We start from the raw sequence: 16,951 nt of genomic DNA, 5'->3' as shown, positions 1-16,951 counted from the left end.
AAATGGGATCGGGTTGCACGCCTGTAACAAGATATATGAAATGAGATCGGGTTGCACGCCTGCAACAAGATATATGAAATGGGATTGGGTTGCATGCTTGCAACGAGATATATGAAATGGGATTGGGTTGCACGCTTGCAACGAGATATATGAAATGGGATCGGGTTGCACGCCTACAACGAGGAAAAAATAAATGTGAATATTGTGTTTGTTTTCCTTGTTCTTGTTGGCATTTAAATTTTTTTTGGTTTCTTTACATTCCTATTTTGATATTTTGTTGTTTTCTGGTACTCCCCGCAGCATGTTCCCCCCTCCCATCTTTACTGTGAAAATATGTTTTTATTTTTCGCTGTATATGATTTAACTACACAGGTTATTTGGTAGTCTGGTCCTAGCCTCGTCAATACTTCTCTGAGGTTAGGCTAGGCACTTACCAACACATGAGGTCGGTTGTGCTGATACTACACTCTGCACTATGTGTAGATACTGGTACCGAAGCATTTGGACCGCAGTGAGGTTGCTGCCTTCAGTCCAACAGGTGACCCGAGGTAGTCCTGTAGGCGTCCGCAGGCCTTGACGTCTCCTTCTATCATTTCTTTTTTGTTTTTACTTATTCAGAGGCAGATTCGTGTATTTCTATTTAGACTTTATTTGTAGTAATCTTAGACAGTCTGTGAAATTGTGACACTAAATTCTGGGTAGAGTTGTATTTAGACTTCCGCAGTTTGTATTAAGTTAAATTATTAGATTCATCTTTCGCTTTGTTATTGGTATTATCATTTCCGCTGTTTTGATATGTTTTTTTGGAATTATAAAGACTTAAAGACTTGAAAAGGGTAATTAAAACGGAATAGTTGGCTTGCCTAGCTTTCACTATTAGGCGCCATCACGACTCTCGAGGGTGGAAAATCCGGGTCGTAACAAGGGATTCCCTGTTCATCTTTGTCTAGATTCGTTGAATGACTCATTGGTGTGCCAATGGATTTTGCATTGCTCATGACAAATTTTTGAATAAGTTCCTTTGTGTATTTGGTCTGACATATAAAGGTTCATTCTTCATATTGTTGAATATGAAGTCCAACGAAGAATGTTAGCTCTCCCATCATGCTCATTTCGAATTCACTTTGCATAAGAATTGAAAATTCCTTGCACATAAGAGGGTTAGCACTACCAAATATAATATCATCAACATAAATCTTAATAATGAGATTACCTTGTAATGATCTTTTAATAAACAGGGTAGTGTCTACTTTACCTCTTGTGAAGCCATAATCAATAAGAAAAGAACTAAGTCTATCATACCATGCACATGGAGCTTGCTTTAGTCCATATAATGCCTTGGTGAGCTTATATACATGATAGGGAAACTTTGAATCTACAAACCCAGGCGGTTGTTTCACGTATACTTCTTCCTCAATAAATCCGTTCAAAAAGTCACTTTTGACGTCCATTTGAAACAACCTAACTCCCTTAAATGATGCATATGCCAGAAGGATTCGTATAGACTCCAAGCGAGCTACTGGAGCGAAAGTTTCATCATAGTCGACTCATTCTTGTTGTGAATATCCCTGAGCAACTAATCTGGCTTTATTCCTTACGACCTTTCCATCTTCGTTCAATTTATTTCTGAAGACCCACTTTGTTTCGATTACAGAAACATTTTCAAGTTTGGGTATCAATTTTCAAACTTAATTTTTACCAAACTGATCTAACTCTTCATGCATTGCTTGTACCCAACTTGAATCTTTTAGAGCTTCCTCTATCTTTTTTGGTTCAACTTGAGAGATTAATGCTAAATTTGCTTTCTTTTTGAGAGCTCCCCGGGTTTTTATTCCTTCATTTGGATCCCCTATGATGAATTTTTGAGGATATTCAGGTTCGCTTCTCCATTCATTTGGGCGCACTACATTAGTAGTTGACTCGATCGGATGATCTGGTACACTATTGCTGATTTCATTAGTTGACTCTATCGTAGCAGATTTATCAGCTGACTCTTGAGATTTGCTTGTCTCCTGCGTTTCTTGACTTGATCTTCATCACCTACAGTAATTTCTTTCTCGACCAAGGGGTTATTTTCGTCGAATATAACATGTACAGATTCATCCACACATAATGTGAGTTTATTATAGACTCTAAAAGATCTATTATTTAATGAGTAGCCCAGAAAAATACCTTCATCACTTCTTGGATTGAATTTTCTAAGGTTCTCCTTACCGTTATTGTGAATAAAACACTTACTTCCGAAGGGATGAAAGTAACTGATATTGGGACGTTTACCTTTCCATAGTTCATAAGGAGTCTTCTTTAGAATGGGCCTTATGATACATCGCTTGAGAATGCGACATGTTGTACTTACACCTTCTGCCCAAAAGTGATTTGCAGTGAATGATCTAGTAACATGGTTCTTGCCATGTCTTGGAGGGTTCTGTTTTTCCACTCAACAACCCCATTTTGTTGTGGTGATCCTGGTCAGAGAAATTATGAGTGTATCCCTGATCATTACAGAAGTCTTCAAATGCTCTACTTTCAAATTCTCCTACATGATCACTCTGAATTGTTGAAATCAGATATCCCTTTTCTCTTTTAACCTTTTTGCAGAAAATCTCGAAATTTCTTAATGCTTCATCTTTATAAGATAAGAAAATTACCCAAGTGAAACGTGAATAATCATCAACAATAACAAAAGCATATCATTTTCCTCCTATACTAGCAGTTCTAGTAGTCCCAAATAAGTCCATATGAAGCAATTACAAAGGTTTAGAAGTAGATACAATATCTTTATTTTTGAAAGAGTTTCTAGTTTGCTTACCTATTTGACATGCATTACAGATATGAGTTCTAGAAAAATTCAGTTTGGGTAGACCAATAACTAACTCATGTTTGGACAATTTTTCTATCAAATGCATGCTTGCATGACCAAGTTTCCTATGCCATAACCATGGATTATCAGACATAGATGTTAAGCAAATATGACCATCTATCTTTTCAAAACCATCAAGGATATAAACATTTCCATACCTTTTTCCTGGGATGACTGTTTTACCTGTCTCGTCTTCAATAGCACCGCCTGTTTTCTTAAAATTTACCTCATATCCTGAGTCGCATAATTGACTTATGCTTAGGAGATTGTAGTTGAGTCTATCGACGAGATAAACTATGTCACAATTGTTATAGAAGGGAATTGTTCCAGTACCAATTATCTTTCCCTTTGAGTCATCCCCAAACTTAACACTTCCTCCATCAATTTTTGTAACTTCTTTGAACAGGTTTTTATCACCTATCATGTGACTGGAACACGCACTGTCTAAGTACCATTTTCCTTTGCGGCTTATTCTGTGGTGTTCCTACAAAACATAGTGATTACTTTCTTTTAGGTACCCAAGCTTGCTTAGGTCCTGGAGGGTTAGTATTGCTAGATTCAGAATTAGTTTTTGGTTTCCAAACCCATCCTGAAACATTTGCTTTACGAAAGCGACAAAAAAATATTTATGTCCACTTTTGTTATAGTAGTGACACGTAACTCCTGACCCACCTTTAGGTCTTTCATTAGTGTTAGTACTAGTGGACTCTGTTCTGGCTGGTCCTTTTCCAGTTGACTTGTAAGTCGCCTGGTTTGACCTGACAGAACTGTGACTGGTGGATTTGCGCATGCCATTGAGTTGCATTTGCAATTCCTCAAACTCTTCTTGAAGTACTTCTTTTTCAATTTCACATACTTCATGTTTGAGTTTCCAGTCTTTGACTTCTTTATTTAGTCTTTTAAGTTCATTCATCATTTTTTTGAGACTCTTTCAAAGTTAAATCAAAATATCCTGCAATTCATTGCATCTTTCACAGTTATAGGATCTTACCTCACTTGTTTCACCTCGTTCCATGAAACTGTTCTCATTGTCATCTTTGCATTCATCATCTGAGGTGTCCTCATCTGTCCAGCATCATGAGGATTTGTTCATCTCGTTTTCCAGAATCATCATGAAGCAAAGATTTGCTATCTCTTCGTGTTTTGAATTGTCTTCATCGCTCCAACTTCCAAAAGATTTGTTCTTTTTAAAGCCCCTGGAAATTTTTCTTTTTAGATCTGGGCACTCAGCTTGAATGTGTCCAAATCTTCCATATTCATAGCATTTTCCATCATTCTTATCTTGTTCGTTGTATTGCCTGGGTCGCCTCGGTGGAATTCTTCCTTTCTTCGTATTTTTGAATCTTCTCATTAAGCCGTCCATGTTTCTTGATAGCATAACAATCTTTTCATGTAGAGCTTCAGTATCATCATCGATTTCATTTTCAGATATTTTAGTTGAGGCCTTGAATGCGACTGTTTTCCTTTTTTCTTCTTGACTAGTCTTCTTGAGATGTATCTTTTCAAAGGCTATGAGTTCTCCTCGTAGTTCATCATAGGATAACTTATTTAGATCCTGAGATTCAAGTGTGACTACTTTGGTCTGCCAAGTGGTTGGTAGGCTTCTGAGAATTTTTCTGACTTGATCACCACTCCTAAATGGTTTGCCAAATGCTTTTAGATCGCTAATTATTTTGCTGAATCTGGCAAACATCTCTTCAATAGACTCTCATTCTTTCATTAAAAAGAGTTCGTAATCATGAACCAACACGTTGATATGTGTTTCTTTTACTTTGCTGGTTCCTTCGTATGTAACCTCAAGCTTGTCCCACATTTCTTTGGTTGTGTCACAGCTAGAGATTATCTCATACTCTTCGCCACTTATGGCATTATAAAGCAGGTTTCTCGCTTTATTGTTAACTTGTACCACTTCCATTTGCTCTTTTGTATATAAGTCTATATCTTCAGGATCAGCAAGTGGTGGAGTAGAAGCTGGTAGGGATAGTTCTCCTTTTTGATGACTCTCCAAACTTTAACATTGTATGCCTTGGCATAGATCTCCATACACACTTTCCAGTGAGAAAAATGTTGTCCATTGAAGTATGGTGGTCTAACTTGTGAAGTTACTTCCTGGAAGAGAGCTCCTATGATAACTTGATTTGCCATGATCTTTTCTCACAAGCTATTAAGCAAAAGAAAAATGTGAGCCTTGCTCTGATACCAATTGAAAGTACAAGGGGGGGGGGAGTGAATTGTATATCTTTAAACTTAATCTCTATTAGTTGATTGGTTTTTCAATTAGTCGACTAGATGCAATAAACTAACAGTTGTAATAACAGAATATAAGATGCTGAAAGTAAATGCGGGAATTAAAGACACCAGAATTTTTATACTAGTTCGGATTCAATGTGAATCCTAGTCCAGTCCCATTGGGTTGCAAGGGAGTTCTCTTTAGTAAATGTGTTTCTTCGAGTACAATGGAAATGACGTGATAACTCAGTTCCTATAACACTCGTCTCTTTTGATACAATGCATCACCAGTGTTGTTCTCTCTTTCTTCTCTAACTTGTTACACAGCAGGTCTTAGAGGGCTAAAATGTTTTTTTGTAGTAGAACAAAGAGAGGGTATTTGGTTCGATCAAAGTATGTTTGTCTAAGCCTTAACAATGTGTATAAATACTTTTAGGAGGCCGTTTGCTAAAGAGATTTGACAACCCAAGAGATTTGATCCTTGGAAAGAGATTGATTCTTTCCAAGAATAATGTTATTTGTCGTTGCTCTTCCTTGATGCGAGGGCATTGATAGCTTTCCTTTTACAGATCTTGATGAGCGAGTTTTACTCCTTGATTGTTGGTCCTTCCGAAATTAGCAGCTTGTCGTTGCTCTTCTTCATTAATAGCTTTCCTTCTACAGGCTTTGATAACGCGAGTTTTACTCCTTGATTATTGGTCTTTCTGATAGTAGCAGCTTGATTGTTTATCTAGCAAGATCTTCGATTGCTTCTTTTCCATTTAAATCAATCTCTGATTGATTCTAAATCTCCGGATGGTTAATTGATTTCTTTCTCTTGATTCCTTCAATCTTGGATGCTTCCTTGAGTTCCTGCACAGATATATTATTTGCATCATTAAAATCAGATCTAACATTCGGGTGGTTATAATTTCTTACTAACTCCATTAGAGTTATAATCAAAATTTATTTTCTTTGCTTGTATTTAAAATCAAATTATAGAATGTCAAGAATTTAAAAGAGAAAAATAAAGTAAAATACTTTAAATCCAGAATTTAATTATGAAGGAAGTTCATGGAACAATTGACAATCATTACGCTCAATCCCAAAGCTTCTACTCAATTGGTTATTGCAGAGAAAAGTAGAGAGAGAAGATTCTTATTGATTTGGGATCAATTACAATTGAATATGATCCCTCTATTTATAGGAAAAGAGTGACTTAACTACCAAGTAAAATCCCTAAAATCTCTCTAAAATATAGACATTCACCATAAATAAAATACTATTTATAACACAAAGAACCTTTTGTATGATTAACCAAGTAAAATCCTTAAAATCTCTCTTAAATATAGACATTCACCATAAATAAAATACTATTTATAACACAAAGAACTTTTTTATGATTGACCAACCAAACGACCCCTAGTAGGCTAGATATCTGTACATATTAATCCATCACGTCAACATATCATGGGTCTAGAGAAGTACTAGACTTTTACACTTTATTCAAACTCGGACAAAAAAAAAAGAGATGAAGTATAGTAGGATAGGGTCAGCACGAAACCGAGCCCAGTACGGCTTTACTCCTGCTCCGTCGCTTATTATAACCCTTCTCATGCTAATGGCGACTCGCTTTTCTCTATCTCTTTCAGCTCACTTTTGCTTAAAAACCCCTGCTTTCTCCCGTCCAACAACAAAAAATTTACTTCAGTGCCGTTCCTGTCCCCTTTGGTCCTCCTCTTTCGCACTCTGTCTTCACACTCTCCCCAAGTCAACACCCCCTTCTCCTCATCACCGTCGCAAAACCATCGCCGTCAGATCGTTTTGTCCGGCGCCGGGATCAATTTCCGATCATCCTACTAAAATGTCGACTACTACTTCCGATGACAATCCTCTGTTGAAGGACTTCTATTTCCCACCCTTCGATTCAATCGAGGCCAAGCACGTTCGTCCTGGAATTCGTGCTTTGCTCAAACAAGTCGTATGTTTCTTCTTTTCTTTTGTTTCTCTTTTGGCTCTTAGAGAAAGTGCGTGGGAATTAGTAATATGGCGCATTAAATTTGTGTTCTTTTTTTGTTTTTGTGAATTGCGTGTAGGATGAGGATTTAGAAGCTTTGGAGAAGACGGTGGAGCCCACCTGGCCGAAGCTGGTGGAGCCGTTGGAGAAGATAGTTGATAGATTGACGGTTGTTTGGGGTGCCGTGAATCATCTTAAGTCTGTTAAAGATAATCCTGATCTTCGTTCCGCTATTGAAGAAGTTCAGGTTCGTTATTTAAGGGCCTACTTCTTTTGGACTATGATCTTTAATTTCTTTTTGTGTCTATAGAGTGTAAAGATAGTGTCTTTTTCATTCAATCAGCTCAAGATGGTCTTTTTCCTTTTACATGTTAATTAAATTTATAGCTTTAGTCTTGTCTCTCTGTAGATTTACAGCTTGTTTGGATGGTTGTTATATATGTTTCATAATGTATTGTATTTCATTGTACTATTATATTGTATTATATTGTTTTGGTTTATACGCTTCTCGTCGTTTCATGATGCCACGTACTTAGCAATCTGAAGAATAAGCTACAATATTACAAAGAAAAAATAGGATACGTGATAAAATTATTATATAAAAAGGTAGGGTACAGGTAAAATATGATTGTTTAATACTTAATAAGTAAGGGCAAGGTGAGAAAAAGGTAAGACGCGACCACCAAATCGGTCATTACATATAATGATACATATGGCACTTTTCATCGTTACATAAACAATCAAAACAAACATAGCAACAATACCAAAATACAATAGGTAACAACCATCAAAACAAGCTGTTAAATTTTACTAATTTGTATTATAGCTTTTGCCTTGCACCTCTGGCTCCATAAAAAAAAAAGCAGAGAAGAGTTTTAATGCCTTAATTTAGACTGCAAGGAATACTAACCAGAATTGTTTGCTGAATAGATGATGATATCTTCAGTAGGACACCACACTTTCTCCATGATTTAACCAACTATAAATCTTTTTATGTACAAAGTTTGACGCTAGAAATTTGTCTCACTTCAGGATACACATGTTCCTTTTTACTTATTGCTTACGTATACTACTACTTTCCTCCTGTGCAGCGTTAATATTATTTTCTTTTCGTGTAGCCGGAAAAAGTTGCTTTTTCGCTTAAATTGGGTCAGAGCAAGCCAATCTATAATGCATTCAAAGCCATACGGGAGTCTCCTGATTGGGAGTCTTTGAGTGATGCTCGTAAACGAATAGTTGACTGTAAGTTCATGAAAATCTTTCCTTTCATTTGTTGAAATTCGGGAGGAGGTGTCTTTTAGCATGAAAATCAATTTACTTCCATTAGCTGTCTGTCTATGACTCTAAATTTTAGTTTTGATCTTCTTGTAATGTATCACGAGATCTGTCTGCCAATTTTTTGGTAGTTGTGCTGAACCTGCCAAGGTTATTGTTCATCTGGTGAAGTTGAGAACTGTACATTATTATCTTGTATGTACAATAATTTCTTCGAACGTCCATGACGAAGAAGAGTGTCACCATGGGTGAAGTTTCTGTTAATTGTGGTTTATATGTGTTAGAATTTGCTGTAGTTGTTCCTATTGGTCACAGGATTCCATTAAACATGAACTGTTCCCCGCGCACAAGAAAAAGAAAAAGAAGATTCCCAACTCCCATCCCCAAAAAAGGGAAACCATATTTTTACTGTTTAAGAGTATCACCTAACCTCTTACCTTCTTTTGAGGTCATTTCCATGAGTGTATTTTTGTCAACCGCAAACTAATGTTTTAGATCGTCGTCTCACACTCTTCTTCCTGCTCGTGCAGCGCAAATAAAGGAGGCTGTACTAAGTGGTATCGCCCTTGAGGATGATAAAAGAGAGCAATTTAACAAGATTGAACAGGTATCTATCGTGTCTTATTGAGCCTAGCTTTCTCATTGTTCTATACCCCGGAAATGTCTCTTCTAAAATGTACTGTTAACAAGTGGAAAAATTTAATGGACTGGAATTGGACTAATCTTTCTACAGGTCATGGCTTTTAGATATATGTTCGAAGTTACTTATACAGCCCTCTGATTATGTTCTGGCTGTTTTTTCATTTTCTCTGGCTTCTTCTTTTTTGGGTGGTTGGGTTGGTACCTCGCCTGCCAGGGGAGGGGAGAGCAATGTGCAAAACAGTCAGACCGTTGTTGTGCAGCTAAGACGGAATTTTCAATTCACTATCTTGTTTTTGACCTTATCTTCCTTTTGCAGGAATTAGCAAAGCTATCTCAGAAATTTGGGGAGAATGTTTTGGATGCCACCAAGAAGTTCGAAAAATTAATAACTGATAAGAAAGATATTGAGGGATTGCCTGCCACATCTCTTGGTTTGGCTGCACAGACAGCAGTGTCTACGGTAAGACAGAAGCTCTCTTCGTGTATATTTGACAATTGAATTATCATTAGTTACCTTTTCTCTTATGCGTTTTCTACTGCCCATAACCGATAACAGGGGCACGAAAAAGCTACTGCAGAAGATGGGCCATGGATAATCACATTGGATGCACCAAGTTATATGGCTGTCATGCAGCACGCAAAGAATAGAACTCTAAGAGAGGAGGTTTACCGTGCGTATATAAACCGTGCTTCTGATGGAGACCTTGATAACACTGGGATAATTGACCAAATTCTTAAGCTTAGGTTGGAAAAGGCTAAGCTCCTTGGATACAATAACTATGCCGAGGTATACATTTTTACTTTCGAACTCACAATACCATCTATGTTTTTTGTCCCCCAAAAAAGGCCATCTATGTTTTTTAAATTTCTTTCCTTTTTGAAGATTAAAATTGTTTATGTATATAGGTAAGCATGGCAATGAAAATGGCCACTGTTGATAAAGCTGAAGAGCTTTTAGAAAAGCTTCGCAGTGCTTCTTGGGATCCTGCAGTCAAAGGTAGGGCCTGCAAAATCATCTCAATGGTATTTGAGATGTAAAGTATACTCGGCCTTTGTTATCAGTTTTAATCTTTTTGTTCTTTAATATTTGGCTTTATCAGTTCTGAGCTTTCCTTTTTAGTCTTCAGTTGGTAGACATGAGGTAAAATAGACAAGTGTTGATAGGTGATAGATCTTTATAAACAGGTTACTTCTTCTTTTCTTGTTTTACCTGTCTTGAAAACAAGATGATACCACCTAACCACCTTGTTTTTTGTGCTTTTGATATGAATCACTTTTCTTCTTTCTCTTCTTTCTTTTATGCAATCAAATTAACTGGTTGACCTCTCTTAGCTGGCAGTTTTTTGAGTTCACAAGCTTTTCCCCTGATCTTTGTAGATTTGGAAGACCTGAAAGAGTTTTGTAAAAGTCAAGGTGCTCCAGAAGCTGATGATTTGAACCATTGGGATATTACTTTCTGGAGTGAGAGGCTTTGTGAATCTAAGTATGAGCTAAACGAGGTGGATTGTCTCTCCCCCCCCCCCCCCCTTTTTTTTTTTTTTAATTTCTGTGTTGATTGGAAGCTATACCCTTTAGCACAGCTTACTATGCGCATGGACGGATGTGATTTTTTTTTTTATACATTTCTTGAATTGCCTTTCTTATGATGTCCTTTTATTTTCTGATAGTCTGACGAGTATTTTAGAAGCTTTATGCGTCCTGATCGTCCTTTCTTAAACAAAAACTTTATAACAAACTCGGTTCAAAATCCTTATCCCAAAAAAAAAAATAAACCAGACAAACTTAGTTGAACATGATATCAATTATACCCTTAGTTAAGAGTTGGAGACCATAAATATCTTGCTAAGTGGAATATACATTTTAGCCTCATTCTGTAGTTACTATACACTTGTATTATTGTTGTTTTTAGCTGCAATTTTTTTTGTACTTCCTTTGGTAATATTAATGTAAGTTCCTTATTTTTTTCTTGTTTGGTCAGTAAGTAAGTAAAGTCTTATAATTTGTCCCTTATTTGTTAGTGGACCGGTGCCTTGTACATTCTATAATCTAGACATTATAGAACTTCCTCTTGATACTTGTTGTACAGCTCTAAGTTCATAGGCTGCTTATTTACAGGAAGAACTACGCCCATACTTTTCATTGCCTAGGGTTATGGATGGTCTTTTCAGCCTTGTAAATATGCTGTTTGGTATCAATGTTGAGCCTGCTGATGGATTAGCTCCGGTAAGATTTTGTTCACTTGCCTTTTCTTTTACCTCTCTTCCTTCTCCTGTATGGAGTGGCAAATAATGTTGTTCATGAATGTGTATGTGATTTCTAGGTTTGGAACAACGATGTGCGGTTTTACCGCGTGAATGATTCCTCTGGAAGTCCCATTGCCTACTTTTATTTTGATCCATACTCTCGTCCGTCTGAGAAACGTGGAGGTGCATGGATGGATGAAGTTGTTAGCCGAAGCCGTGTATTATCACTAGATGGTGCCTCTACTAGATTGCCTGTTGCCCACATGGTTTGTAATCAAATGCCACCAGTTGGGGATAAACCCAGCCTAATGACATTCCGCGAGGTAAGCATGTATTTTGACTCTAAGTACCTTCAAGTCATGGTGTTCCGAAATGGTTGGACTAATAACTCAGTAAGGTATGGTGCTGCATTATATTGCATCAGCCTTGGCTAATTAGGCTTTGCATCATAGTGGGTGTTTCTAATAATTTTCTTTTGGGTGGTTTGTGGTGGTCTTGGAAGGAGGGACATGAGTAGGGGAGGAGAGGGAGGACTTTTGGTGTTGATTTTTCCAATCAACAAGTACAAATAAACAAAATCGGGCTTTAAGCAAATGCGGGAGTGAAGAAGAGGACTCTCATATTGAAAGAAGAAAGAGTTATTGTCTGAAGAGTAGAAGGAAATGATTTCAGAAGGATATGCCAATGTATAATGTAGGTCTGGATGTTTCTGTGAGCAGTAAGGAACAATATCCCCTTAGTTTGGAAAAGCTAGTGGCGACAGGAAACATTAAGTGGAAAATAGATTGTTATTTCTTCTACTCTATGATGATGAGAAGATGTTTTAACTACTTTTTAGTTTTGGAAATTTCTTTTTTTAATGTAAACGATTTTATTAATGCTGGGGAAATCCCCCATGTACAAGTAGTATACAAATGGATAAAGAGGCCTAGGCTAAATTATGGTTCTCTAACTAGTCATCCAATCATCTATACAAACAGGAACCTCATGGGTACACCAAAAAGAAATTGGAAGCGCGAGGCTACCCTTCACACACAAAAAATACTTCTCAACTCTTCAAACATTCTCCTATTTCTCTCTTTCCATATTATCCGCATAAGAATTAGTAGGGCAACATCCCATGTCTCGGTCTTCTCTTTCTTCTTCTCAAAGCTCAGATTACGGTGCTTCTTTCTCTGTGCTTGGCATGACACACTGTATTCTGAACCAATTCAGAATCTCCCTCGCAAGCGCGTAGCTGCCTAACAATGTAGTAAGAGTTGACCCACATATTCTTCCAAACATCTCCACATATAGCACTTGCTGACATGAGTGATCCTCCTCTTGTTCAAGTTCTCGACTAACAATAAAATCTTTTGCGCTCTTGACTTCTTCGTTAGCTTGTTTATGAGATATTTTATGATGCTTCAAATCAGGGTTATATTTATAGGTTCACGAAAATTTATGGTAGTATAAGATCAAACACTTTTTTCAGCATCTAAGTTATCATTAGGTGTGGTTTTGGTGTTGATTACATGCCTGCTTTTGTAGGTTGAGACTGTCTTCCATGAATTTGGACACGCCCTTCAGCATATGCTCACTAAGCAGGATGAGGGTTTGGTTGCTGGTATAAGGGGCGTAGAATGGGATGCTGTGGAATTACCATCACAATTCATGGAAAATTGGTGCTATCACAGGTATAATGATGTCTTAGCAATGATACTTTAAACATTTGGTTTTGGTTGCATTACCAAGTTAGTTCGCCACTTTGGTTTTCAAAACCAAAGCGGAGGACAAAACATTTCTCTGAAGCTGTTTCCAAAGGACCCCTGTCTTTCAAGCTTTAAATCAACAAATTGCTCTGTTGTAAAAAGAGACATTTTTATACAAAGTATATTTTAGTTGGCACCTTTAATACCAGTTTTTTCATTTTGTTGTACTTGAGATCTTTCAATAAATGAAGTTGGGAGCAGGCAGAGATTCGGAACAGCTTGTTATATTGATTTTTCCTTCAGCGGGTTCTGTCTGTCTCCGGACAGAAGACGTTTTCTATTTGTTGTCCTCTCTTCTTTCTTTCTTTTTGATAAACAACTTATTTGTCAATCCTTTTTTCACTTTAGGAGTATGACTTGTTGATAATTCTACCAGACGCTTCGTATAATTGTTACGTGGATCTGATTAGTGCTTTCGCATGTCTCACTTTATGTTAACTTGTTAGTACTGACAACTGATGCTCCATAGTGTACTCGCTCAAGACATTGTATTTTTATGCAAATTGTATTAGTTAATCATTCTATATAAGTTGCTTGTCCTTGCCCGTTTCTAAAACCATATGTGACCGAAATTTTACTCTTTAATCATGAAATAATTTCTTCTTCTCACTCCTGCCCATAGATAACCTGTAACTTATCATCAACATGTAATTTTCATGGAACTAACTTAATTATGCCTATCCTGGCTTTGAATGCTATCTTTCTCTGAGTTTGTAGAATTTTAGTTTCAGCCTCAGATGTTGCATCATGCTGTAATATACAGCACCTCAAAAGGATATGAGTCTGCTAGAGTGGCGATATAGTTGAAGATATCCGTGTTTCTTTCCTTTGGATCAGTCATCTGTTGATTACTCATTTTCTTGATGGCTGTTGCAGGGATACTCTGATGGGCATTGCTAAGCATCATGAAACTGGAGAGTCTCTCCCAGAAGACATATACAAGAAGCTTCTTACTGCTAGGACTTTTCGTGCTGGTACCTTAAGCCTTCGGCAGGTGAGCGCTGCCCACTTTTCTCTTTTTCTGGGTTCGCTGTTACTTTTTCAAATAATAATCTCTTGATACATCTTTCTTTCCACCCTTTAGTATTAACCAACAAACCATATTCCAAATTCTTCATGTTTTGAGGTAGGAATCGTATTATTTTTTTCCCCTAAAACTCCTCGTGGGTTACATTAATCTCTCCAGAAAGTGCATTTGACATATACTGTTCTGCTGGTTCATTTCCAAGGTTTTTCCAGTGTACCAAAGCTAAGATACATGTTGTTGGCCTTTCTCTGTGTACTTGGAAGTTGGATGGAGAGAGAAACAGGACCTGAACTCCAACTTTCTAAATCAGATCTTCAGGAATTGGAAACAACTCGTTTAACATATTCTAACTTGACATTTTGTGGGTTGTATGGTTATTCATGGTTTGTCTTCAGGTCTAGTTCAACAATCAAGTTGTGCCAATAGTAGGTTCTCCAAAAATATTCTGAAAAGAGTAATAGCCACTAAACGGATTTTTTCGGTCATACTAATTCATACAACAGTGGCTGTGTTTGCCCTAATGGTCTCTGTTGGATCGTTTCCTTTGCGTTATGTGATTTATTTCTAGACATCTAGATTGTCCAAGGGAGTAATTTGTTCCACGGATATTTTCTTCTATTTTCTAATCATTAATGACGTTAATGCCATGACTTGTGGTGCTGTGGAAATGCTTACCGGTGGCCATAAAACTGTTCTTGTAGTTGAGATTTGCAACTGTTGATCTTGAGTTACATGCAAAATATGTTCCGGGTGGCTCAGAATCAATCTATTGTGTTGACCGACGGGTCTCTAAGAGAACCCAAGTGCTTCCTCCACTCCCAGAGGATAAGTTCCTTTGCAGTTTCAGTCACGTTTTTGCGGGTGGATATGCTGCTGGATACTACAGTTACAAGGTGCTTCTCCTATCTTTTAGTGGTTCTTAGCTCCTATATTTTTCCAGTTACTTGTAGTTACTGTGAGTCTTATGTATAAATATTGTTGGATTAAAAGAGGGAGTTATGTCTTTTCAAATCTCTCTTTTCTATGAAAAATGATTTTTCGGGAAATGTGTTAGATTGCGATTTAAGACTTGCCTTTAACCACATCTAAGTGCAAAATTGTTTTGCAATTTTTGTAGTGGGCAGAGGTTTTGTCTGCAGACGCTTTCTCTGCATTCGAGGATGCTGGGCTAGAGAATGAGAAGGTAAAGTTTGAGAAAGTTTACTTTGATTCAGTATTCTTTAGTCTTATAGCTGTCATTTTATTGAATATCACAATTCAACTAATTAGTGGCTTTGACTTTGAGTAGGCTGTGAAAGAAACAGGCCACAGATTCAGGGAGACCGTTCTTGCTCTTGGAGGTGGAAAGGCTCCATTGGAGGTAGGGGTTAAACATGTCAATGTCTTCTTATGTTTGCTCATTCTTTTCTTATCTGATTTACACACTGCTAATAATTTGCCACGACTCTTAACGATTTTTGGATGCATATTCAGGTTTTCGTGCAATTTAGAGGTCGGGAACCTTCTCCAGAACCGCTGCTTAGGCATAACGGCCTACTCCCAGCTACTGCCTCTGCATGAGATCGTTTTAAAACCTTGTGCAATCTTAATGGCCACTAGAAGTATTTGCATGCTTTCACGCCATTGGATGTAACTGCATTTTTTTCAAGGCTTGATATATTATTTATTTCAGAACGAGCTTTGTTATTGAGAATCGGATAATATGGATTAGTAGCATCTGATTTACTGGTTATAAATGAATTTCTTGGTTCTTCCTCGTCTCTATTACTCTTCCCCTTTATACGATTTTGATCATTATGACAAATCGTAATGCATGTCGTGCCAGCGGATAGGCTTTGTTTGGTTAATCTTAACATGTAATCGGTAGATGTTGTTTACCTATTCTCCTCCAGGAAAAGGTTCGCCAAGTAATTTCAATGGAGTTCTGTTTTTTCAAAATCGCGTAAGCAGGAGTGGAATTGATTACTTTCCGAGCTAATGATTTGAACCAAATGCCCGGCTAATTCTGCAAAAGTCTTCTTACTGAGATTGAGAGTACATTTTAAGTGTCAAAGGTGTTTACCCTAAAAATCGAGTAACAATTAAACTTGTAATGTGGTTTTAAGGATACATGATTTCACCTAATACCAATAGATTAATTTAAGAGATAAGTGATGGAATTGACAAGAATGTAAAACAAACCAGTGCTTGGACAATGCCCTCGAACAGTTGGACCCTCGAGGGTTGCAAAATAAGAATAATTAAAGAAATAATAAGCTGATGAACAATAGAGAAATATTATATTGCCTTGATCTGTATGAATAGAACAGTTAAAGAATAATAAGCTGATGAACAATAGAGAAATATTATATTGCTTTGATCTGTATGAATGTAAGGTGTTTACAAATAATGGGGATCCCTCTTTATATACTAGAGGAATCCTAATTGTGGTACAATTCTAATTGCGGAAGTAAATCCCATGATTGATACAAATAACCGCCCTTAATTTGATCCATTCCGAGATTTCCGCCATGCCCCCCGACCGGTCACAGATATTTTGCCTTTCCGTTATTGCGTTCCGCTCGAAGTTGATCAACTCTGGTCTCGATCGTCGGGGACCTCGATCTCCGAACTCGGTACCTTGTCTTCGTGCTCAGGACTGGCCTATTACGAGGCTGACCCTCGATGCAGTTCACTGATCTTGAAATAATGGCAAAATCGGGCAAGCCCGATTTTACCCGTATACAGATAGTCCCCTCGTTTCTTGGAGTGTAATGAGAAGAAACGAACTGAGTCTTTGATTTTGCATATCGACCGAGTACGACGTCACCCCCGCGATAGAGACGACTGAAGCGTTGCGTCTGCACAGTTCCCAAGACCATTAATTAGTGCTAGTTAATGGTCGGCCACTAGTGTTTTCCAACCGTCATAGCAATATTATAAATAGAT

General features: G+C 37.4%; 1 protein-coding gene across 1 annotated transcript; it reads left to right on the top strand.

Annotated features, from left to right (window-relative positions):
- Positions 1–6,551: 6,551 nt before the first annotated feature.
- On the top strand, positions 6,552–15,774 carry LOC104245923 (probable cytosolic oligopeptidase A). The gene is made up of 16 exons (XM_009801632.2): positions 6,552–7,049; positions 7,165–7,332; positions 8,204–8,327; positions 8,891–8,967; positions 9,319–9,462; positions 9,559–9,789; positions 9,909–9,999; positions 10,380–10,501; positions 11,118–11,225; positions 11,323–11,568; positions 12,776–12,921; positions 13,873–13,990; positions 14,725–14,916; positions 15,141–15,206; positions 15,312–15,383; positions 15,497–15,774. The coding sequence occupies exons 1-16, from the start codon at positions 6,600–6,602 to the stop codon at positions 15,581–15,583; spliced, it is 2,442 nt and encodes an 813-aa protein (XP_009799934.2). The 5' UTR covers positions 6,552–6,599; the 3' UTR covers positions 15,584–15,774.
- Positions 15,775–16,951: the final 1,177 nt, after the last annotated feature.

The sequence above is a fragment of the Nicotiana sylvestris genome, chromosome 2, assembly GCF_000393655.2.
Source record: "Nicotiana sylvestris chromosome 2, ASM39365v2, whole genome shotgun sequence".
Classification (NCBI taxonomy): Eukaryota; Viridiplantae; Streptophyta; class Magnoliopsida; order Solanales; family Solanaceae; genus Nicotiana; species Nicotiana sylvestris.
This window is presented reverse-complemented; position numbering and strand designations above follow the sequence as displayed.

Coding starts and splice junctions, on each gene's coding strand:
- LOC104245923 (XM_009801632.2), top strand. CDS start 6,600: ATGAAGTATAGTAGGATAGGGTCAGCACGAAACCGAGCCCAGTACGGC. Junction 10,000..10,379: donor TTGGGATCCTGCAGTCAAAG/GTAGGGCCTGCA, acceptor TGATCTTTGTAG/ATTTGGAAGACCTGAAAGAG. Junction 14,917..15,140: donor CTGGATACTACAGTTACAAG/GTGCTTCTCCTA, acceptor CAATTTTTGTAG/TGGGCAGAGGTTTTGTCTGC.